Source organism: Coloeus monedula (assembly GCF_965178545.1).
Source record: "Coloeus monedula genome assembly, chromosome: 3".
Classification (NCBI taxonomy): domain Eukaryota; kingdom Metazoa; phylum Chordata; class Aves; order Passeriformes; family Corvidae; genus Coloeus; species Coloeus monedula.
The window spans coordinates 31,960,694-31,987,000 of NC_138783.1; the positions used below are offsets into that span (position 1 = coordinate 31,960,694).

General features: G+C 42.2%; 1 protein-coding gene across 3 annotated transcripts in view; it reads right to left on the reverse strand.

Moving 5' to 3' along the window:
- TENM4 (teneurin transmembrane protein 4) overlaps window positions 1-26,307 on the reverse strand; it is a gene marked incomplete at both ends in the record, with an annotated part of 341,202 nt that overhangs the window by 94,215 nt on the left and 220,680 nt on the right. For 2 of the 3 annotated variants that reach the window (XM_082278669.1, XM_082278667.1), the window contains 2 exons: window positions 14,009-14,155; window positions 21,570-21,596. In XM_082278669.1, coding sequence (XP_082134795.1) covers window positions 14,009-14,155; window positions 21,570-21,596 — 174 coding nt within the window. The remainder of the gene's footprint in view (window positions 1-14,008; window positions 14,156-21,569; window positions 21,597-26,307) is intronic. The other variant, XM_082278668.1, reaches the window with a different exon arrangement.

A 26,307-nucleotide genomic window follows, 5' to 3' on the forward strand; every position in this document is an offset into this window, starting at 1 on the left:
AGCAGTGGACACACAGGAAAAGGCTTGCTGAGCATACCCCAGTAAAATGAGGGTTTGCATATCTGTCAAGCCATCAAATGCACAGACAGTGCCACTTCCCCTCCCACTGCCATAACAACTTCTCCCCATTCATTTTGAGATGCCACTGCTCACTGCAAACAGCACAGTAAAAAGCAGTGACAGGAAAGGAAATACAAAAAAAAAGCTCAAAAGGGGTTTGATGAAGCATCACATTTAGCAATAAAAGTTGTTAGCATGTAGTAAAGACAGATCTTTAAATCAGATAAGAGAACTGGATGTTTTTGTTCTGGGGTAATGGGATATGGAGCCCTTCACTTCCAACTCATCAGTTCAAGCAAGACAGTTTGACAGTGAATGAAAATTACCACCATGTGATGGCTGTTCACAGAGCTACGTGAAATGAGTGGTTGGACTCTGTGTAGTTGCTAGGAGCTCCATATATCAGAGAAACCACCTTTACAGCAAGCATCCTACTAACGACTCCAGCACAGAGGCAAGAAACAAACGTGCCTGGAGAGCAATGCTGTCCTGAGAGGTAGTTACCTTCTGAAGTGGGATAAAATCTTTAGATTTTAGAATAATGGATTTTTCATCTCAAAGAAACAGTAAATTAAAACAGTTTGTCATTATTACTGCTTGTGAGCTTCAGTTTTGTCCCAGTATTACCAGTATGAATTAGAAGTCCTTTCACTAATGTTATTGGCATTACTTTGTATTTACTGCAATATCAATAGGATGGAATCTTATCTTTTATTGTTCTGGTACCTAAGATGGCTCACACATCATGGACTTGAATTCTGTTACACCTGTTCCAATGTTGGAATATTTCAGTGTTTAAAACAGCACTGACAACATCATTTCATGTGGTTACTCACAGGCAGAAAGCTGAACAGCAAGCCTGGTCAGGGTTCCCAGAGCTTCCTGTGTCCAAGTAGGTCAAAGACAGTGAGTACCTGCTCCGTGTACATGCACATGTACACACACACACACATACACACACTGGGTCATTTCCACAAGTGCTCTGCACTTGCCATTAATGATAATGGGAGCACCATTAGGCCAGAAAAAGTGCTTTGGAAAATCCCATGTGTTACCCTTACCATCCCAATATTCCTACACCTTTATAACTCCTTGCAAAATTGCCACAAAAATGTTCGTCTCGGACACTAAACCCACCCATTGGCCTTTTCTCTTGATGACTAGTGATAATGAAAAAGAACAAATTAGAGTTCCTTTGCCCATTAAAAAAACATTAGATCAGTAGGATTCTGGAAAGTCCAATCTCAGATGGAGTTTGAGAGACCATTCCCAGAATACAGACCTGCTTAGATGTGATAGGCCCAGCCTCAGCTACCTACTAAAAAAAAAAAAAAAAGAAAAAGAAACAACAAACCAGACTTGTTACTATATTGACTACAGTTTCAAGCAAGATAAAATGTTGTCTTTTTCTCCCACAGATTAATAATGCTTTCTAAGGCTACAGACACTTGGCTGAAAGGATGGCAAACCAGCTGTACCATACCTCTTCATTAACCTGTCTATTTTCTAGTAATCAGAAATGTGTTTTGGTGCCTGAAGCTGCAAGACAGCAAGAAAATGCTGTCTTTGCATGAAACTGTAGATAAATGTTTGAAGAATAGATGCAGAGGACAATGTTTTGAACAGGTGAGAATGATGAGGACTCATCTGCAGATAAGCCTTTCAACTAATTTGTTTTGGACCTTTATGGAATAAATTGAGGACAATTACACCAGAAAGGCTTGTCACTGATGTCCTAAATTCATCAAGGCACTCAAGGGCTGAAATGGCATTTAGCTACTCAACTTCCTCTAATACCAAGAACACTGTCAGGACAAAGCATTTCTTTAGCTTAGGAAATGTAATGGCTATTTTTGTCTGAGTCATGTAGAACATCAAGAGTTAAGCTATAAACCAGGTCGTAAGTAGTGATATCTCCATGTGAATACTGTTTTCTTGGGTTTTTTTAATTGAATGGTCCAAAAGTCATCAAAGTGGTGCCCTACAGTGAAATCTCAGGAGATACAATGATATTGTACACAGCTATGACTTCTCATACCCAGACATCTCTCACTGGATCTGTCAGAAAAGTGAGGATAAAGTGACATTTGCAAGAAGCTCCTGACCCATGAAGAGCAAGGTGTGCAGGGAGCTGCATGGATTAATCAAAAATAAAATCAGAGCAAAACAGAACTCTGGCTTTACCTGTCCAATTCAACAAAAACAAATGTGGGAAGCCAGCACCACCAGCAAAGGAAAATACGGCAAGATACAATCTCACAGAACAATATGAAGTTGTAATACAGAGCACCTTTGAAATTCATAAAGCATAAAGGTGAATTTTCATTAGAAATCACTGCGAATTTTCCAGAGATAGGTAACAGAGGGAGGTGAACATGGGATCAGCGCCCTCCCCACCCCAAGTTTTGCAACAGCAAAGCCACAGAGACCCATGACCTGTATGTGGATTCCTAATTCCAGTAGCTTCTAGAGCACAGGTAGGCTGCACAGTAAATTCTTAGTTATGGACACCTTCATACAGCTCTTGGTTTTAAAAAGTGACAGCTCCCTTACTTTCATATAACTGTAATAGGACCATGGCATTCCAGAGCAGAGAACACATGTGTTGCTGAATTATCTCTGTGAAATGTTTAAAGTCTTGCATAGGGGGATTACTGCAATTCGTATGTTTTAAGACTACTATGATCAGCTTGTCTGACCTCTTATACCCATAGGCTGTTTTTTTCCCACCCAGAACTGGATTAAAGCCTGTATTTTAGAAAAATATCTCGTATATCAAAGAGAGCTGATTATAGTAAGTCAACCACTTCCTCCAGTAAGCTTCTGAAATGCTTAATTACTGCTAGGGACCTGCATCTTATTTCAAGGTTGGATTTGTCTAACTCCAGTATCCCATGACTGGGTCTTGTTTGGCCTTTGTCCAAAAAGTTACTAATAGTTCCTTCTGACCTGCATGCTCTGATGCCTTTTCCATGTGCAAGTACCTTCACACAGAGCAACAATTCATTCCGAATCTTTTTTCTGAACATCTGAGGAAGATCCAACTTCTCATTGTAAGGTTTATTTCCCATCCACTGGACTTTTTTTTGGTGTATGACATTCTTTGATCTCTTTCCAGTAATTTCACATCTGTTATGTGTGGACACCAACACTGGACACAGCACTGTGTCAGCCGTTTTGGGTGCAGAAAAGAGACCACATCTGAGCTGCTGGGCTTCTATACTTCTATACTTCAAAGGTTCACAGAGGTGAAGGTGCAAGACCCTTGCACTGAGAACTCATGTTGAGACAATTACCTCCAGTGACCTCAAAATCCTGTTCTGAGTCATTGCTTCTCAAGAATCTCTTAACCCTCCAGTATAACATCCTTTCTTTGTTCCCAGGGCTATTTTGCATTTTGCTGCATTAAGATACATTTTTGTTTGATTATGACCTTGCAGTGATGCGAGTCAGATCACTCTGTGTCAAAATGATCTGGATACATTATTTACCACCACACTGAGCTTTAGGTGACCTGAAAATTTTACCAGGAGAGACGTAAACTACATTCTAAGACAATTATGAAAATGCTGAGTAGGGTTGGATACAACAATCAGTTCTAAGGGATCCCTGGAGAAACAGCTTCAATCATGGATGCCTTCCAATTAACAAATTAATTCAGAGATGTGTTACTAAGCCAGATTTTAAGACACCTCTTGTGTTCCTTCTTATTTCCATGCAATAGGAATTTTTACATCTTTGAGACCTTTTATGCATCCTATATACATGTGTGTGTCCTTTTGGCAGTCCTGCTAAAACCAAACCCAAACTCTTGTCCCACTTCCTTTGCATGAAGCCATGCAATAAATACCTTCTTTGATCTTAGCATTACCATGGGGTGAAACAAACCACTGTTGTTGTGAAAAGGGAGCCACTGGAAAGACATTGTCACATCTGGTAAATAATGTGTTCAGTGGTTTGCATCTTTCACTAAGACTCATGTAATCATAGAATAAATCAGACTGGATGGCACCTCTACAGGTCATCTTGTGAGCCCTGTCTCACTCCCTTCAGAGAGGGACATGAAGGAGAATGAACTGGGCTCAGCAGAAACCCTTCCTTTTCTGCCAGAGGATAAAGCAGCTCCAATTTATTCAGCCAACAATATATTTTAGGGGACCAAGACCATTTTTATCAGATAATCTGCGCTCTGTATATCACTAGAGAGTGAGTTTCACTTTGGGATGGCTCATCTAGCTTGTATTTTGTGGGTGAAGTTGCAATTTTTTTTTTAGAATGATGCTCTGACTCCCTTAAAGATTGCAAATCCACCAATCCCATCAGTGAGCTCTTCAAAATACTGCTTTAGACTGCAAACTCCCTGCGAGTAGAGACTGTCTTTTTATTTTCTGTTCACAAAACATCTGTTCCAGTCCCAAAGGGCTCTGAAGTGTCAGCACAACCCAATGAAATAACCACAATTCTCATTAAAGTTTTGCATCTGCAATGTATGTTCAGCTTTTTCTCCATGGGAGCACTGTTTCATGGAAGGGGCTGAATTCCAAAGGTATCTGTGTCTTCTTGGAGCAGGACCTTGGCCTAACAAGTATAATATTTGCATAATACCAGTTGGAAAGCACCTGATACTGACTGACTTTAAACATTCACTATGACTACCCAGACAGCTACATTAGATAATGACAACAGATGGAGATGCTGACCTCACTCAGGAATTTCATGAGATACTCCGTATCATAACTGCCTTCCACAAATAGTCACCTGGATGCCAAATTTAAGAGGAGCTAAAATTACTTGGCTTTCAAACACTGCTTGTGACCCACTACTTTCTGAAAATCATGTCCTTTATGATATTTGTCCATGTGATGCATCCAAAAAAATACATCCACCCAAACCAACGAGAAATTTTGAAACTCCTGCAAAATACTCTTCAGCAGCAATGGGGCTACCTACTGTCCTGGCATTCCTTGAGCTATTGCTGCACTTGATGGCTGCAAAGAGCTCACAAATCCCACAGCAGTCTGATTCCTCCTTTGCAATCAGGTTCCTCACTCACTGCCACACAGCACCAAGAAGGTGTCAAGGATTAGAGCTTTGTACAGACGCAAAGGGCTGATTTTGAGACACTGTTTCAGCAGCAAACAAGATCGGCTGACAGCTAATAAAATTTCAAATTAGCTGTGACTTTTCATGGCCCTACAATTGTGTTGGCTGATTTAATGGGCAGTGTCTTAGCTGGTTGAGACTGAATAATTTAGTATTTCTACAGAGTTATGGATGCTGCAACAAAAATCCGTCATGCTAACATCACCAACGGAATGCAAATAACCTGCAGCCAGAGGTGTTATTAAGTGTTTAAGCAGACTCTGACAGGTGCTGCGTGTCAAGTGTCAGGCTGGAACAGGCAGGCCATGGGTAGGGATGGACCTGTTTGTACACAGAGAGCTTTCTGTGAACCGTGATGCACACTGGGAGCCCCAGCCAGACAGGCAGGCAGAGGGAGGTGAGCTTAAGGAGCCTGATTAGGGTGAATCTGGGAGAGCATACATGACAAACTCTGGGATTGCTCCTGCTAAAGACCATGATGCTTTTTGTCACTCACTGCAGTGGGATGAGCTTCTGTGAGAAACTGTACTAGGCAAAGCAAAACTAGGAGGTAAAAATAATAAAGCCCCATTGTCTCCCATGGGAGTACTTCCACTGGCAACAAAAGAATAAAATGCACTGATTATACAAATAACTGTTTCCCTCACCTCATCCAGTTCTTATCTTTCAGTTCTCTTTCTGTGCCATTCATCAGGCAACACTATCACTTTTTGTGGGGACACTGTCTTGTCCTGTGATGCTTTTGGATGAATTACTGGGTGAGTTCCGATGGGAAAGGATTTAAATGCAAATGCTCAAAGGTAAAGATAACAAAGTCTTAGTCTTGCCCTTGAGCAAATCAGGTTTTACTCTATCAGTTCTAGTCTAAACTCTGGTTTAGAGGAAGGCTCTAAAGGAATGGCTCAGTACTTTTGCACAAAAAAAGTTATTGTTCACGTGAATGTTTGTGCTGATAAATGTTTACTGGGGAATAATGATGTTCTGGCCTGAGTTGAGGACCAACACTCAATTTACTTCAATTGGGGAATAAATGGGTTTTACTCCAGTACTTTGCAGAGAGAAATTTTACTTATTCATCAAGAGTTGTAGCTTTTGGCTTCCCTGTACGGAGTCAAAAGGAAACAAAACACAACTGTAAGGAACAATGGCAATGTGACTGTAAGCCCCCTGTGACCATGCTAGATATTCATATTCTCTTTGCTCCTTCGATCTCACCTGCTCTGTTTTGATTTCACCTGAATAAGCTTCTCACTGGTTGTATCCTGACTAAATTAGATGGCTGACTGCCTGGGAAAGGAATTGCCCTCACATCTTTCTCTAAGTGTTCAGCACTTGTTTGCCAGTTTGAAAACAGTCATATGTAATAGCAGTCACGTATTTGAATTACAAAACTCCTTGGACTTTTGTGCAGAGCCTCTGCGGGGCTAGTCACTACAGAAATACTCTGCAAAATATTCCTCCTAATCCAGAGCTACATTATTGTTAAAAAAACCCCATCTGAATAGAAAAAGAAGGGAAGTGGAAGGAGGAAATGACAGAAAACACATGATAATCACCACTATCTGGCATAAACCAGAGCTATAATAATGTGCTTAGAATCTACAAGTTCTCAGCATCCCCCAGCTCATCATTGCTCTGGAGAATACAGTTGATGCAGCTGGCTTCATGGGCTTCTTCCTTTCTCCAGGCAGATTTTTAACAGCCAGGAAAGCAGCACAGAAACCAGGCAACCTAGGATTTGGGGGAATATCATGAAGCTGAACAAGGCAAGTGAGGGCCTTTCCTAGCTTAGGAGAGACTAACGGTGTCCTAGGGTGCATCAGGCGCAGCACTGCCAGCTGGGCTAGGGAGGGGATTGTCCTGCTCTGCTCTGCTCTGCTCTGCTCTGCCCTGGGGCGGCCTCACCTCGAGGGCTGTGTGAAATTTTGGGCACCACAAGATAAGAAAGATATTAAGCCATTAGACAGTGTCCTAAGGAGGGCTATGAGGAATGTGAAGGCTCTGGATGGGAAGCCATATGAGATGTGGCTGAGGTCACTTGGCTTGTTCAGCCTGGAGGAGACTGATGTGAGACCTCATTATATTCCGAAGCTTCCTCTGAAAGGGAAGAGGAGGAGCAGGCACTGATCTCTGCTCTGTGGTGATCAGTGACAGGACTTGAGGGAACGGCATGAAGCTGGGTTGGGGGAGCTTTAGGTTGGATACTCGAAAAAGGTTCTTCACCCAGAGGATGGTTGGGCACTGGAACAGGCTCCCCAGGGAAGTGGTCACAGCACCAAGCTTGGCAGAGTTGGGGCTGCCCAGTGCAGGGCCAGGAGTTGGGACTCGATGATCCTTGTGAGCCCTCTCCAACTCAGGGCATTCTATGACTCTGTGACCAGCATTTGGACAGGGCAGTAAGTACAAGCTGCTTAACCTGATCGATCGTCATGCAATAGTGTACCTGAACTGCCTCTTTCAAGAGCCAAAGCACCTCTCAAAAGTGATTCCTCTGAGCAAGAAGGACTCAGAGCTTAGCAGTTTTTTGTGGGAACAGTGGTTTCACACCCTCAGCAGCTGAGAGATCCTTGTCACCAAGGTCTCTCACTTTCGGCAAGTGCTGCAAGTGTTAAGCTACTGCTGAAAAGTTCACCCTAACATATTCTGACTGAATCCAAGCCAATTTGAGCAATCATCTGAGATTGCCTGGAAAGTGGTTTCAGATAATTCAGATATTGGCGCGTTTCTCAAATCCTGGTCAAGAAGAAAGTGGCCATGCACTCCATGCCTGTTGAGCACAGTCAGTGCAAAACTTAGCATTTTAAGGGGACTTTCTGCTCCACAGAAGTTGCAACAGTTTGCCTCAGATGCTAAAGCAGGTCTGGTAGAGCTTTCCTGAATTTCTGCTTTAAATATTGTTGCTCTAACTCTGTTTAAGCACCTTTTAAGGTGCAGAAATGCTTTGTGAAATGTGTCCAATTGTTTTTTTCTGAAGCTGGTTCATGTCACCTTCTGTTACATCTTATGCACCAGCAGCGCCTCATTCCCATAAGTTAGCTCCCTCATTTCAGCAGATAGTGGTAGGTTTTCTTCAACACAGAACTTTCATAGTTTCTTTCTGAATCTACTAATCAAAGGCGTTTCATTAAGGACTACTGGAAAGTACCAGGAGCTCTCCCAAGGTGTCAAGACAAGGAACTGCAAGATCCCCAGTTCACAACACATCATCCTCTCCAACAGCACAATCAACACCTGCTCCTGGATGCTGGAATACCTGGATTCACACTGCCTTACTGCTAGCCCTGCTGCCAATAGCCAGCAGCAGGTGACACCCATGTGTTACCATCCAACAAAAAATCAGCAAAGAGCTGAAACCTGACAATGTGAACTGGTCATTTTACATGAGGAGAAGTCAATTAACAGTCACCGTGAAACAGAGGAGGAGAAGCTGGGTGATTTCTAATAAATTATACCAGTTACCCAATCTTTCAGGTACAGCAGACTTTCTCATCCTTTTAGCAGTGCTTTGTGGCTCCTCCAAGATGACCCTGTTTGACTGGATCTATCTGTGAAGGTAAATGCTAATTTATGATGGCTGTTTTCCCAGGTGCATTCAGATTTCAATACTTCTCTCCACAAATGTAGCCAGCATATTATTGAATAACTTTTTATGGTTTTGAGGAAGCAGACAGCTCACACACCATGCCCAGGAGACAATCTTCTCATGCTATTAAAGCCTTGCGGCATGAGGGCAAAAAGAAAAAGGACAGTATCAGAAAGCACCCCACCACGTTGTCTGCAGTTCAAGCATTTGCAAAGAAAAAGGTTTGCATTCTGGGGTTCTCCTGGATTCTTTGCCATTCCCTTTACAACCCTGAGACTACCCTCAGGTGTAACCCTATGCACTGCAAAGATCAGTGCAGACTCCTGCCAGCTCTCTAACACTCTGGCATGTGGTGGACAGACGGTGAACACACGGGTGTTGAGAAGGCCAGTGTGCCGTGCCAAAATTTCTTTTGCCAAAGATCTGAAATGCTGTTGTTCCAAAGCATTATGTAAGTCTCCACCTTACTACAAGCACAACCTGATCCTTGAGTGGGGCAAGACACTGTAGAGTTGCCAATGGGCTATGGTACAGTTAAACAAATAGCACTCATTTGCCTCAGAGAAGCCATTCCTGAATTACACTTCCCTAAAGTGAGAGTTGGTTTCTCGTGGCAGAAATAAGGGCTGCAAGAAAAGCCAAAAATCCTGTGTGCAGGGGCTTGGTGGCTCTGACCTGCTCACTGCTCCAGGGCTGGGACACTAAGGCAACCTTTAGTTGTTCTTGTCCAGGAGGATAGAGGGAAGGAAACCATACAAACTGCTCCACCTGCTAGCCTTTGGGAAGCATCTGGTGGAGCACAGACTGAACTTGCAAAGTCAAAATGGGGCCATGGGTATATTGAAACTCTCTGTTTGTCCTAGGCTAAATGAGACACAAACTGAGGGGCAGGAGCTTCGATAACTCAATCCTTGCAGAAGAAGAAAACAGGATTTTCCTCAGTCCCAAAGGAAGATTGTTGACCAGATGACAGCTAAGAAAAATGAAGTTTCTATACTTTTATGTAATGGTGTGCAATATATGTTACAAGAGGCCAGCCTTATTTGACTGGGAAGGGTATCTATCTATCTATCTATCTATCTATAAGTTATCCTGCAATAATCACTAACACAAGCCTTTGGAAGTGTTTAAACTGGGAAGAGGCAGTAGAGAACAGCAGACAACTGAACAGAAACCTCTAATTAATATGAAGGTTTAGATAATATTGTGAACATTGTCATTTCAGATGTATTTTTCATATGAGAAAGACTCTTGCCTTTCACAAGTAAAGTACATTCACGTTTGACAGAGTTCAGCATCTGTTCAGGAGCTGGAATTGTTCAAAGCAGGAAATGAAGGATGGGTCGGTTCCAATTGCTGGAGAACCAGCAAACTTTACCCCACCTGGAAGACCTGGCTACTCTGGAAAAGCCCCAAACAATAAGAAAGGCCCTCAAGTGAAGTTACTCTGTTGAACTTTTAGACCAAATGAGCAATTTAATTTAACATCTGTAGTCCTCTCATGATTTCATCTCAGTCTGATCTTGACTTCATGTGAAGACATTGAAATGGAGAAGTGGACAACTCTGGCTCTCAACAGTTAGATAATTTCTCCAGAACAAGGATGGGTAACACAGCTTTGCTGTTCAGTAGCATATTCATGAGATTAAGTTAAGAATATTCTCTCTTCCCCTCAACTTTTCCTGTACGATCTGTTCCTAACACAGGAGTCTACCAATGCAACAGAGCCCATATTTAGCCTATGGAATACCAGACTCTTCTCAAGATACTGTCAAATGCCATTAACTCCACATTTAGGACTTGTCACAGAAGATAATTTCCTTGATGTTTTTAACTTTCAAACTTCTTATTCTTCAAGTACATGACAGAGCAATCAGTGTGGGGTGAGACATGAAGGTACTACCTGTCACACCTACTGTCAAGTAGTGACTGTTTTGCAGCCATGAATTACAGTGGTTATTTTCTGCTGAAGTGAGGCAATAACCACTTTTCTCATCTTGTTTTAAATAAACACTTCCTGTTTGTTGTAATACAGGTGGCCTCTTAGGTCAAATGTACAAAACCTTGGCCTTTTACCCAGACAGCTCTGTCATTGCACTGTTTTTCCTTAACTGATACCGGACGATCACCAGCTCTCCCTTACTCACTACAGCTTCTTTCAAGTTGATGGGCTTGGTGTTTAAAAGTGTAAACAAAGTGGACCTGGGTGTGAAACCTAAGTGATAGCTTTGACAAATGATAGTTTTGTGTAGAGAGACTGCACTCAGAGACAACTTTTTACTAGCCTGAACAAAGGTTACATTTCACCAGGTCTCTCTCTGAGTGACTCCTGCTCAGCTTGTTATTGTTTATCTGAACAGCCTCCAGATTTAAGAGGTGAACACGCCCTGTAATTTAGCACCCGTCTCCCTCAGGGTATGATTAGGCTGGGAGCTGATGAAAAAGTTTCTGACTACAGCTCCCATTATCCTGAGGAATTTCCGGCTGCAGAGATTTTGATTAGCAGTCACTTGACACCACAGTGCAGGAGTGCAGGAACCAGGTCTCCAATGAGCTCAGGCAGAGGGAACATCCCCCCCCCCCCGTATTGTGAACAGCCCCACTAACCTCTTTCTCACCACTCATGGTACCCATTTTGACCAGGTCAGTTGTTTGACTTCTAAAGCTTCATGAAAGGACTTCTACCTCCATTGCCAACATTCATGTGCAAATTCCACACTTCGATCCTTCCCAGAGAACCAAAATAAACCACCTTTCTCCAGCCCTGAGCATACACCACTCCAGTGTATGTGACAGAATCCCAAAAGAGGAAGAAACCACAGTGCTCATCCACACACTATATGTTTTTTGGAGAGGCCTCAGGCATGCATTTCTTCAGTGCTCTTCAAAGCACAGCAGCTTCCCAAGGTATAATGTTTGTGGTGAATGGGCTCAGTTCTGTGGAACACAGATGCCCAGTGTGATCTGAGCAGCCGTTGGATATCTGAGAAATCCAAAGGGAACTGTCACACATGAAATATATATATATACTCTACCAGACACACAAGTTATTGTGAAGGGGAAGCCAGAAGTCGGCTGGGGTACTCTCGGATGTCTCAGATGGCGCTGGACAAAAGGCAACAGACATTAAGCTGGCGCATGGAAAATTATAATTAGATACAAGGAAAAAAACATTTACTATACAGATGGTCATGTACTGGAGCAGGCTGCCCAGAGGTGAAATCTCTGCCCTTGGAGGTGTTCAAGAGCTGACTGGACACAGCCTTGAGCAACCTGATGTAATCAGTATTGCCTTGAGTAGGGGGTTGAACTTAAAACTGCTGGAGGTCCCTTCCAACCTGAATTATGCTATGATATTCTACAAACACCTTCACTTGCTGTAGAAATCAGCATAACATCTAGCAAACAGGCAGAGCATCAGCCTTTCTTCAGGAGTCCTTGTACCTATATTTGAATCCTTGTGCCAAAAAAAGGACTAAGGCTTCAAAGCAGGAGTGCCTCACCACTGCTGAAGCTCCTGCATCTCAAGGGTTGAAATTTTAGACTTGAGCTCACAAATACAAATGATCCATTAAAACATATAAAAAGAAAGTTAATAAAGTAAATGCATTCCACTATTTCACTTCCCAGCTGAGGAGAGCCCTTAGCAGAGAGAACACAGCCAAATCAAAGGCATAGTGTATGACAGATTATCTGTAATCTGTAATGCACACCACGTACATGCATTTTTTTTTGAGTGTACCAAGAGTAAAGTCAACACTCATTTGTGGGCCCTGACACATGAATAAGCTGTCACTAGGCAATAAGTTACAATCTATCAGTTGCTCTGTTCTTGCTGTGCACACCACTGCTCCACACAAGTTCACCAAATGCAAGCTAGCAGTTGATGTGCACTAACTTGTAAACCTGTCAATGCCTTTTGTGTCTCCCGTCTCCATCTGCTGTCCTGCAGGCTTGCAAGGCAGCTCGTTTCAAGGTGAGGGTAACCCAGGTAACAAGGTTAACCCTTGAACCAGAAGATATGAAGAGATGCTCAGAGTCTGGTCATGCTCTTTGTGATATCATAGTGTTGTGATATACATTGTATATTATGCTGGATTACTCTTTCCCTCTTTCTAAAAACTTCACAGGGTTTTTGCTGGTTATTTTCTTCCATGGAAACTGGGACTATCCTTGTGTCTATTTATTGTATTTTTACACATCTGATGTGATGAACTTCATTGCTGCCCTGTGTCAGCTGCAAATAGGAAAGCTAAGTACAGTGATATTCAGTTCCATATGAGGCAAAAAGCCATCTTTGTTTCATAGTGTGTACTCTTTGTATGGTTGTCCAATTTTTCCATCTTTTCTAAAGGGATAATTTGGTCCATTTGCGATGCCAGATGTGCAGAAGTATTTTAAATATTCAATCAGAATCCTAGTTGCTGTGGAGCAGATAATCACAGTCTTGGCTTGGCTATAATTTTTTTTTAACTGTACTGTTCTTGTGAATATGCTAAAACAGAGGCTTGCAAAATGCAGTCTCTACTTCACAGTCTGGGTCCTGGCCCAGACTTGTGGTTTACAAAGCCTTTTGCTGAGTGACAACAAAACAAATTATGCAGTCTCCCTTATGCCTTAAATTTAATATCTCATCTCCTGCTCTCTAATTCAAACCTTCACACTGCACCACAGTTTCCTTTGTAATGAGATAACTCTGAATATTAAGCTTGCATTACACAGAGCTATTATTCACATGCCTGACATCATTACATACGGAACAGTAATCAATAAAACATGGTTCGAGAGGGATTGGATGGCTTGTGGGCATGGGGATCAGCCACCCAAGCCTCTAAGTTTCTGCAGAATATCCATTCCAAGTGACTGACTGAAGAGTCTAGATGAAAGCCCCAGGCAGTGAGGGCAAAGTTTGAACAGTCAGGGATGTTCATGGTCTGAGGTGGTCCCATCGTGTCACTGCTGAGCCACTCGACTGGGGTGGAGGGATTGGACAGGTGCACAGCCTCTGCCTGCTCTCTGCTATATGGACTTGATTTGAAGATAAACAAATGTCCCTCTTCAGCCCTGGCACCCCAGATCCAAACTCATTTAATCTGAATTCCAATCCACTCTGGCTGAGTCAGCCTGGCAGATTTCACTGTCTGTTCTCTACCAGCTGTCAGAAAACAATCTGCCCTGCAGAATCAAGCCCAGATGACTGTTCACTGTGAGAGGTTTATAGGCTCTGTGAAGCCTGACATATCACACGTGCTCATGTCCTACCTCCATCGTTGTCTTTCCCATCGCCACATGCCGTCTCCATGGAAGTGTCACAGCCTGCTCCTCTCCAGCCCAGCTGGCAGACACAGTGCCAGCCGTTCATGTCCAGAGTGCATCTGCCATTGCCGTTGCACAAGCCAGGGCATCCCTCTGCAAGGCAAACAGCCACATGTTCAAACACACTCGAAACACAAAGCAACACAGCCTGGAAAGGGCCTTATTAAACTCCTTTTTCCCCTTTGCCTTCAGTCTATTTCTCCACTCCCACTTGGTGCCTTCCCACCTGGAATGAACCTGCTTTGGTGTCAGGATGGTGGTGACCACTCAATGGGCAGCTGCTTCTGGCTCTCCCAGGAGGTCCTCACAGCACAACCTCACTCACTGCACTGAGGAAATGGTGAGTTTCAGGGGGACACTGAGATATTCCTGCTTCACTGATTGTAAAAGCAAGGCAGCATATTGCCCTCTGAGCCTATCAAAACATTTGCCATATAAGACCAGTACTTGGGGTTACCTAAATTGCATTTGGGGTTCAAGTTCCCAGCACCCAGCAGGATAAAGCAGCTGGCTTTCAGTAATAGTGACATCTCAGACTGGTAAAAAACCAGCTGGAAAGGGAAAAGCAGAAAATATTTAGAAGACATACAGTTCCTTTACTGTAGTAATTTTGGGAGGGATTAATCTCATCCAGTTCAAATTATCTATAACTGAGGTACCTTCAACTCTGTACTAAGCAGAGAGACAGACTGTCCCAGGGCAGAAGTCTCCTCATGTAGGCTTGATGCTCATGGTGATGAGCTGAAGCATGCTCTGGAAACACCCATTTCTCCCCAGTGACTAGAGAGAGCCCAGCACAGAAGCAGGCATTTTATAGGTGATAAAAATTAGTTAGGGAGGATGAACACCAACCTCCCAGTCTGCTCACTAGGGTTTGATTTTCTCATATGATGACCTGCTGCGGAGATTTTTGTACTTCCCCCTCATCCCACTCCTTCAAGAAAATAGAGTAATTTCCACAGTAAGGCGTGGTGTGAGGGAGGCTGCTTAGTTTATACCCTTCTGGGGGCTTTTTACCTCCAGAGCTCAAAAATCTTTACCACTAAGCTGTCAGAAATATAAGAGACACTTAACAGCTTAGGAAACTGAAGTACAAGAGACTGAAGTGACTGTGAAGGTCACTCAGCAGGACTGATTACACCAGGGACACAATTCAGTCTTCCTGAGCCTTGCTTTAATGCTTTCTCTATGTGTATTGTGCAATCCTGCCACATAGTTTGAGTTTTTTCAGGCTCTCAGCTTTTCAAGACAGGTTTGTGAACCCATGTGAATGACACAGACCTATCCTGTCCTAAAGGACAGTGAAGAGGTGTGTGTTGTCTTGACACCTGTTTGACCTTACGATGTGAGTGTCTCCCCAAGGCAGAGGTGGGACCCCATCTAGAGCAACCCATGTAATAGTGTGTCCTGCACTGGGGAAATGGGGCTTAGAAACGCCTTTAAAACAAAAAATTGTTTCACAGGGAGATTTTTAAGTTTATAGAACCTTTCCCAGTGAACAGAAAAACCCAAGTATTTTCTAGGATTGGTTTTTTAACAAGTGACTGATTTACAGGGACCAAATGGAAAAAGGAACAAAGGTGGTAAGGAAAAGTCCTTTAAAAGGACATTTTTCATTTACAAACATAGTTGTTGCATTTCAGTCTTTTAAAATGCGCATTCTGGGATGGGGCAAAAAATGTGTGTGTGTATGTGTGAGCATGCTGTTGTGTATTTTGGTATTTATACACTATATTAGTATTTATATACTACAGAAGAGTTATTTATAGGCAAGGCTACTTGAAATTCTCCATTTTAATATCCTGCCTTCAGTTACTTACAACAGTGCCAAACTTTTAACCATTTAATCTGATTTTTTCCATTCTACAGCTAATTTATATGTTTGTTCCCTTTACTTACTTTCAGTACAAGCTGAAAACATTCAGCTATTTTGAGAATGAAAGAGGAAGAAGTGTATTAAATAACCTCCTAAAATTACTTGGCTAGGTAGGTAATCCCATTTTGGAGTACGTAAATCCAGTTTGGATGGGACCATCCTGACAGTAGAGATAGGACTTTTTCTCCCTCTGAATAAATCATAGGATCATAGAATCATAAAATGGTTTCGATTGGAATGGACCTTAATGGTCATCCAGCTCCAATCTCCCTGCCATAGGCAGGGACACCTTCCACTAAACCAGGTTGCTCAGAGCCCCATCCAAACTGGCCTTGAACACTTCAAGGGATGGGACACCCACAGCTTCTCTGTGGGTGCTTTAATTTGTCTAGATGAAAAACCTCTGAAGAAATCTTGCTTTATGTGTATACTGTATGGCTCTATTAGAGCTTGGCTGGTGCACCACCGCTGAGGACACCTCTTGTTTTTACTCCCTGGACACTTTTAAAACCCTTGTTGAAAAGTTCTCTTCTATCCTACACTTGCAGAGACTCGGCAGAACAAAGGTGCTGTAATGTTGACCTGGACAGGAGTGAAGTGAGAACCAGAAAGACTTGAATGAAGAGAAGCTGAAGACACCATGATCTTGTCTCATGTGAGAAGTGTCCGGGAAGTGTAAGGGAAAACTAATGTAGCTATAAAAATGAGGATCTCATACAGAACTGCATGCGCTCTACTCTCCAAGGCTTAGGAAAAAGGGAATTTGGAGCAGCAGGAAACAGATGATATAGTTTGGATGAGGCACCTTCGGCATCTGAGGAAACGAGAAGAGCTTGATTTGTCTCTCCTAGCACAATAGTGGCTGAAAGACTATGATTTTTTCTACAAGTTCATGGAACAGATAAACATTGAGAAAGGAAAACTTCTTAAAAGCTATTTAAGGTAAAGAGAATAATGCCGGCACAAGAACAAATGGACATAAACCAAGTATGAATAAATTCTGGCTGGAAATTAGAAAGGAAAAAAATCATTTGCCAGGATTAAAGGAATGAAGTTCTGGAGCAGCCTCCCTCTGGGAGTATTATGGAGAAGATTCCTCAGTTATTTATCCATAGAGCTTGGTAAATTCATACCAAGTTTTACACAATGTGGCTGCCCTTGCCAGCAGAAGACTAGACTCTAACTGAGGAGACCCCTTTCAACCCTATGTGTTTGAATTTTGTGTGCAAGTCATTGTCTATATGAAATGTGCTTGAGACTATTTGAATGGACTTTCAGGATTTACTCTGAAATCTTCTTGATCTAGACACAGGGAAAGTAAGCCAAGCATTTCAGAAAGAGGACAAAAAGAGGAAGAGCATCAGTCAGGAGAGGAGAGATAGAAGAGAATGAGCATCTCATGAGATTATGCCTTCCCAAAATATCTATTCCTCCTCTTGAGCACTATGGGAACCCAGGGTGACCAGATGAGACATAAGCATCTGTAGATACCTAAAGTAGGGTAACTCCTACCTGTAATTTCATGCTCCACTGTCTTGGCACTTTTTAAGTCTAGAAATTTTGTCCCTTCCCACTATGGAGAAAGTTATTCTTGGTTCTTAGTAGACAAAGCTCTTCCAAGGAGCCAGAAAGAATTGTTTCCTAATGACATAAATGGTTCTTCACAGGTACAGGAACAGAGAAGTTTTCTGATGTTTACCATTACATTACAAGGTTCATCAAAGTTTCAGTGCTGTGAGGATTAAACTGAACCCCTCCAGTGTCATGGTTTGGTGGGAGAGCAGGCATTTTTAAGAAGTATAGAGAAAGTAAACCATTAATACGGAAAAAAAAAAAAAATTAAACAGCAGCTGTCAGAGGACTCGGGCCTTCAGAAAGTTAGAAGACAACAGAGATGCGTAAGACAATAGATCCAGGAGAATGGACCTGTAAGTACTGCCATTTCTGAACTGGTTCACTGCAAAGAGACTTGACCATCACTTACCCTACAGAGATAGGATGGTACAATACTCCTCACTCCACAAACAATGCACTTCGAAGCACTTGAAAAGATGGTACAAAATAAACTTTATCCTCTCCTTTCCCCCATGCTGGGGAATAAAGCAAAGAGATCATCTTGTTTCCGAAGTGCTTCTGAATGTCAACACAGCGGGACGGCTTAATTCTCAGAGATTTACACCACCATAATCTTGCAGCTCTGATTTCTCATAGCTAGAAGTCACTAATAATCCATTATTCCTGTTTTGTGGTGTTAGCTGTATTTGGGTGACTAAGAGAATTAAATACATGAATAGGGCTTTTTTGGAAAAGGGGGAGGAAACCCTTTATATGAGTTTCAAACTTAAGCACATGAAAGTGCTGCTGAAAGATTCTGGAGGGTATTTACAAAGATGTCAGATCTGCCATGCAAATGAGAGAACAGACCAGGGAAGCAATATGAAAAGTGGCTAATTTTGAAACAGACAAGCAAAGAGTACCAGAGTCAAAGGAGATTGTCACCCGAAGTTATCCAGAAATTTTTAAGACTGTTGGTAAAATAATCTGCTCTTAATGATCTGTACAGTTAAAGCCTTCTCTAATTAGTCCAATTATAAGGAACATTTACTGGTATTTTTCTTCAAGGCAAACCTCACTGCCACTTGAAATTGGACTTAGAAGAAATGGCTATATTATTATCTTTCCTTCACTGTCGGTAGGAAAGCACCGACAGATGTTCTTAGCAAGTCCCACAGACAGTGGTTGAGCTCTGGGACAAGTAGGACACAGCTCAATGCAACAGGTGAAGATGCAAACACCTGGAGCTTGAGAGAACAACAACCCCTAAGAGACCTACAGAAGCTTCTCTAGGACTAAAGGTGAAGAGTAACACATCAGCTGATCCCTGTGAATTATGAAAGCTTGGTAAAGTGCCCCCAAACCAACTCAACTCTGAAACTACCACCACGATATTCTGTGGTGATGGGAATCCAGAAATCCTTAATCGGATGCAGCCTGTAACAGGAAGGTTAACAAGTTATTGACCAGAGTTCCTACACTTTTAACTGTGCACATGAGGGAACTGGCTTTGGTCAGACCTTGGGTTCTCACTTGCTCTCATGCTTCAGGAGCAGCTCAAAGAAGACACCTTGCAGCCACCCCGAATTCAAATGTTGTTCAGCAACTTTAAATTTCAAACTAGCTGTTTATATATGCATCACTACAGCATTAATGTGGTTAATGATTATTTTTGAAGAATAAGAATTGATATTCAGTAATAGAAATTAATTACACTGATGTACCTTCAGATCCAATGATACTTTGGATGGAGAAGCTCTCTCTAAAATCAGCACCTCTTTTAATTATTATTAAAATAATAGCCACCTCTTCTCATTTTAAGCATTACCAGTGTTAATTAGGCCTTAGTTTAGAAGACTCTAGTCTGAGTCTAGTTAGAGTTTCTTGGTTTAATTATGCTGATGTTTGCTATTGAAACTTGCCCTCCCATTTAGAAACAATTCTACATCTTTGACTTACTGGTTTATTGTAAAGCTGTAGGAAAGATTCAGAAGTAAATCAGGCTCACCCTTTGACAACAGAGAATTACTGGGAAAGAATTTCAACCAGAAAGATGTTAATAATTAAGAAAGCCAAAAGGGCATGAGTAATTTAGTTTTGAAAAATGCACACCATGCAGTTAGCCAAGTAAAAAACAGTGTACTTTTAATGTTTCAGCTACTGCTAATCTTTCCAAAAGAGGCTATGCATAGCAAGAGACAATCTTTTATTCTTAGTATGTTGCTTAACCTGTTACCCCCTGAAATACTCACTAAATATAATGTGTCTTCATTATTGGGCATAAAGGTGAGTCAAAAAGCTACCTAGAAGAATAATGACAGCTACAGAAGACTGAGTTAAATAAAACTGGGCCACAGAATGGGCAAATCAGTACTGAAGGTTCGCTGCCAGGCTCTGCAGGTTGATTTTTCATCTTTTCTATGCCCTCAATGCTTATCTGTTACTTTTTGATGTGACCTTCTCCAATGTATGTTGAGATAAAAAGGAGTCCTGGGGTTTTGAAATGCAAAACACTGAGATGTGGAACATTAACAGTAGGTTCTGATCGCACTCCTAGTGATGGCCCATATCTTCCTCTGAGGATGCCACCATGATTACTTCAAAAGGGCACAACAAATGACCCTCTTTTCCTGATCTAAGGAAGAGAATGTACTTTTTCCTCCGAATTTAAATAAATTCAAGCATGTTTTGTTTGGTGCTAAGCAATGAGAGAAAACTAACTACCACTGTACAATCAACTGATCTACAAAGAGGGGTCCAAGGACAGTACCAGTTGCTGCATTACACTGAAGATGGAAGTCTTTAAACTATGGACACTTCCTCATCATTAATATTCGTCTGTTCAAAGATTTTCCCTATTTGCAGTTGTATCTGAATCTGCCTTTAATCTTCAATGGAAAAAAACAGAAAATCATTAATTGTAAATTCGCCCAGAGAAGTGAAGTCAGTAGGGCAACCATGTTTCTTGTCACACCACACAAGCCCTATATAGCAAAGACTTCATTTTAACTGTTCACAGGGTCAATATTTCAGCATATCTGCTCTTCATCCTCAGCCTCTCACAGCTGTTCTTTTTGATTACTCGTAACCTGAAAAGAAGGATAATACTATGGAAAAAAACTGATTTGTTCAACCTGATTTTTTGGTTTGTTTAACCAGCAAACATATGATGCTTGTGTGGTGTCAACACTGTGTTGCTGTTAGTGTCAAATCAGCCATGTAGAAAAATATTTAAGTCCAACTCAATCATATTTATTGTCAGATTGTTGTATTTAACCATATGCATGCTATTTCAATATTCTTCAAAAGCTAAGTGCATTGTGGAACTGTCTGTTTCTATTAAAAAGTCCTAAAGTAATTTAGCTCATTGTTCTGATTAATAAATGTGATTTTTTTTTTAAACAGCAGATGATCTCTGTTCTGTAACAGTTCAGTTCCTTTTCTTCTTTGCTGAAGAAAGTCCTGGGCCCTAGACTTGCTTTACACTTACAAACAGGAGCATAAGGTTGGATTTTGTTGTAGTGTACATTAATGCAGCATCACTAATTTCTACAGATTTTGCAGATCTATGCAAACAGAGGTTTTTGGATCATAACATTTTTGTATTAGGAAAAAAACCCCCCAATATATCATTAGTGAAAGTTCCCATGCAAGTCTTGGCAGTTGTGGATCAAAAACATGAAGACTCCACACAGAAAGTGCACTCACCTGTGTTACAAAATGGACCGTAGACATTTAATTAAAATACATCACTCTACAGGGTTCCTGCTGTATTCACAGACACTTGTTTTCTCCTGACTTGCCTTACCTGAGTGGGAAGGGTGAGGATGAGAGATGATTTGAAGGGGAGGGCAGGGACAAGGGAATGGGTAGGAACACTGATACGATGTTAACACAGGGTCACAGCACTTACAGAGGTATTTCCTACCTAAATGACTGGAAAGTTCACCCTTCCAGACATTAGAGACCACTGTGGTGACAATGAGGAAGAGATGCAACCTCAACACAGCATGTTCACGGTGCATTTTTTAAAAAGAAACACAAAGACAATAGGAAAAATAGGAAGGAAGAGCATACCTTTCACTACCTTATCCAGATAGTGAGCTTGGGAGATAAAAGACAGGACATTTAAGGTAGGATTGAATAAGTGCATTGCGGCTTACTACGAGACTGTGCAGGTGCTAGAAAGGCAAAGGAGAGTTTGCTGTGATATGAAAAGAAAAACCTTGATTATGAGGAGAGAAAAAAGAAGAAGGGTGGAGCACAGTGCTCCTCAGTCAAATGGCTCGAGAGGGCTGTGTTAAGGCATCCAGTCATCTTTGCTCATTAAGATCAGGAAGAAAACCAGGACAGTTCTAAATATATATTTGTGTGTGTGTATATATATATATGGGTACATATGTATATGTATATATATATATATATATCAGGATATTGCAATGCTCTGCTCATTTGAAAGTCTCCCTCCACTTTACTGACTGCTTTGCATTTCATCAGGAAAGGAGAGCCATTTGGAAGTCCTCCACCTTACCTGATAGTCTTGTATTTTTCCACATAAAGAGGCACAGTTCTGTGACCTTACCAGACTGGTAGAGGCTTTTCCCTGGATCCTTCTAATGGCAATACACTGCATTTATACAGCATTTTCTAGCCCCAGATCAAATTACTTTACAAATATTAAATTAACCTCAAGGCAACTCTATCAGATAGGCAAGTACTAATATATTAATTTCAAGGTGGGCAAAAGAAAAAGCAAAAAAGAAAGTTATAGATGTCATGGAAGCAGTCAGGTACCCAATTCACATGGAACACTAATTTGGAAGACCACCTTCTTATTGATTTTCTGGTGTCAAGCAGAAACCTGGTGGCAAAGACATGTCCTGCCTCGGAGAGCCCTGGCGCATGCCAGCAGGCGGCACTCTCTGCCCTAACACCAGCTTGTCTTCATTAATGAAAAACAGGCTCTGAGTCTTGCATTTCTCTATTTCAATACCTACTTAAACATTATTTCTCTTGCCTGCTCCCTGCAATCTGCGTCTCAGTTGTGTCCGGGTACTTTTTGAAGAAGCTTTTGTTTCAGGTCCGTTCAGGCATACTGCCCACCTGGGAGGTCATGGCCCTTGAAGGAATTATTTTTCCATCCTGTGAATGTAATGGATCTGTCTAGGAACTATTGTCAGTAAGTGGAGAGAGCTGGAGAGCTCACGTAGTGTGGGGCAGTTATGAGGCTTGGCAAAGAGGTGAATTAATCATGCTGATCTGGTGGGAGCGATGCAGGAAGCACAGCATCACCATCTGCTTGGATGGTGGCTGAAGCCTAAGAATGTATCTCTTGGATTTTGACATCCACAGCAGCCCAACCTGTTAACTCAGGCAGTCACTATGCAGCTGATGACAGTGGAGGCAGCTGCCAATGCCAACCATGCGTCAGTTATGTATCAACATTTTCCTGTAATTTGAAAAATAACGGGGCTTCCTATGGGAGTGGCAGGAATCTTTCTTTTGTAAACCCATATAGGCTATACCTCTGGCATTAAAATATCATCTTATTCCCTACAGACACTCCTTTAGAAACCCTGTGGGCATGTGGGATGTGCTGAAAAATTATGTAGGAGTTCAGAAGGTGTCCTCTGCACCTAAAGGCACCACCACACTCAGCTCCACATCACCACCCTACTCCTGGAAGCCACTTTATAGCTGCTGTGGGACGAGTTCATGTGACCACTTTTCAGCGTGAAAGCCTGCTCGTTTCACCAGCCTGAGCTAACTTAGTTTGCTTTGTCTGCAACACAATGGGAATGATAACGAGTAGTTCTCTTGGCTCACAGAGGGGGAGGGAAGGAAGAGAGAAGTGAGAGATGCTGCAGGCAGGTCCTTGAGAAGGACTTGTTTCCCACCATGCTCTCCTTCTTCATTTTACAAATACTCTTTTCCCCTTTATCTTTCTTATGAGGTGAAGTGGACAGAGCCTCAGTGAAATCACTGGACTTAAACTGAGATCACACAAATGTGAAGGAGAGGAGAAAGTAAACATCCATTGCTGAACCAGGGATGGCGTAAGAAGTTTATGCTACAGGGTCAGGGAAAACACTGTCTTTTAAGTTCATCTGTGCTTAATATTTACTGGCAAATATGCTGCCAAACTATTTAAGGCCAGATTACCTTCAGGTTGATTCAAGATAATGTCAGAAAAAAAGCAGCAAGTGTGCTATAACCATGGTCTTCTCCTGCCCAAAGGTACCCATCTCAACCAGGCAGGGTGAGTGCCAGAGGGTCACACACAGCTCAGCTTCTGCTGTGGATACGCTTCAGCACTGAGTATTAGGCAGAGGGTAGAATCACAGAATCATTAAAATTGGAAAAGACCCCTAAGATCATTGAGTGCAACCACTAACTCAGTAATTCCAGGTCTACCACTAAACCCTGTCCCTAAGCACCACATCTACAAGATAGCAACAACCTTCCCCAGACACTGGGAGGCTTATTTTTGTCTTGGGCCATGCATGGACTGAGTTCAAAGGGCACAAGGGAAGCATCAGAAAACTGGGGAAAAGAGACCAGGATCCACCTGTAAAGTGCCTTGTCTGGATTCCAGCTGCTCCCACAGAAACGGAGAGGCACTGGTTACAACCTCAGCTATTCAGAACACGTGTGATTATTTATGCAAGAAGATTGATGAAAGGCAAACTTAAAGGGGCAGATTTCTCAAAAATCAGAGTTTTGCTATGTAAAACAAAACCCAGGCTGATGGCGCCGTAAGCAGAAGCTGGTGTGGGACAGGCTGTCTGCCTGTCTGTCTGGGCATTGTTATTGCATACATCACCCGTGCGTGCCAGGACCAGACTTCCTAAAGGAGCTAAACATGTAGCTTTTGCGGAGATCAGTGGGGATTAGGCACTGAGGTGCTTTGAAATCCTGCTAGGTAGGCTGGGGAGTGTTTGGAGAGCTAACTGCTGGTCCCTCAGTGCTCCAGATACTGTGGAGTATTCAGCTGCAGTAACTGAACTTCCAGAGATGGCTTTGGTCTTGTGTCCAGGCTGTTCAAGGATAGTGAATATCCCAATTCCACCATGCAGGGAAGCCCTCTCTGCCATTATTTTTCTAAATAACCTTGTATGAATCATAGCACTAAGAGCTGTTGGTAGTAAAATGTCATACAGAGACCTTCACATATTGGAGACTACCTCAGTGCAATGGCCAAGTAGGCAGAGTGAACTCTCCCTTTGCCTCTCTGAGTTGGGATGCACAGCACCTTGGGCACCAGCCAGGCCATATCATCAGCTCTAACAAATTTGGGGCCAGGCTGTTACTGCTCTGGGAAATTTCTGGAGTTCTAAATGGGGGTTACAAGAAGGCTGGAGAGGGAGTTTTCGTGAGGGCTTGCAATCATAGGACAAGGGAGAATGGCCTTAGGCTGAAGGACAGGTTCAGATTGGGTATTAGGAAGAAATTTTTTACTGTAAGGGTGGTGAGGCACTGGCACAGGTTGCCCAGAGAAACTGTGGATGCCCCATCCCCGGAAGTGTTCAAGACAACATTGAATGGAGCTTGGAGTAATCCGGTCTAGTGAAAGGTTCCCTATCCATGTCAGTGGGTTGGAACTATATGATCTTTAAGGTTCAAACAATTCTGTGATTCTATGACTCTTTATTAAACCCAGGAAATTTTCTGTGCTGCATCCTGTGAGGCAAACCCTTAGAGCAGCCAACTACAGAGCTGAGCTGAAATGTAATTTGGCTTTTCAGAGCCCACAGTAAGAGGGTTTATTTCATCTTTTAAACTCAATGCTCCTAAAACCCACCATGCTCCCTGGATGTAGTTTGGTCCAGAACAGAAGAAACTTGAATTTCTGCAATGTTTCTAACTAGGGATGAATTTGGAACATGCTGGAGAACCCATCACAGGAGTCTGGCACTGACACTGTTGTCATGGTGTGTTTTCTTCCTTTCAGAAATCGACCGAACCCTTCTGCAGTTAATCAACTTTCTGCTCTACTCTCCTGCACTAAGTTTGCTGAATTGGGATGATGAATGCAAGCTTCTGCATCAATTTCCTAGTTGGGAATTAACTGGGGTTACTCTAATAAAATCTCTGAATGTGAGCAATCAAGATAGTGCATTCAGTGACACAACTCTTTGTAGGAGCAAACAAAATTAATCCACTGGGATCAGAGTTCCTTGAACACCATGAGAACGAGCCTCCTATGACGTACAAAACAAAGGATGTCTTACTCTCATACACACTTGACAGGAAATGGAAGAAGTGTCCCTTACTGGTATCATCCATTTCTACCATGTTGCCTGCACACATGGCAATACTGGTAAAGCATCACTTCAGCAATGGGGTTTTATGCTTGTCAGTGCTAAAGCAAACCAGACCATGACATAGACATATATGAAATTACTATCAACAGAACAATTTGCCATGCAGGGAAATTACACAAGGACAAGGGGAATGCTTTCCACATACTTAACGTAATTCCAAGTCAATGTCCTTTCATTTGTGCCAACATAACTAGCTTATTACTCCTGCTAAAGCTATCCAGTTTTCTCGGATATTTACAACTTTGCCAAACCTCCTTTACATTCTATACATTCATCAATGAAATATTCTGTAGGACATAGTGTTTACAGCTTCAGAGGCAGGAGACTATGTACAAATTTGTTGCTAAATCACCATGCAAGAAGATGAGGAGGGGGGAAAGTGAAAAGAAACAGAATTGCTCCAGAACTCTGAGTATCAAAGAATGATTCCTAAACCAAGGCAGTGCTGCAACAGGAAGGTAGCAGCACACGAAATGAGAGTGTGCACCAGT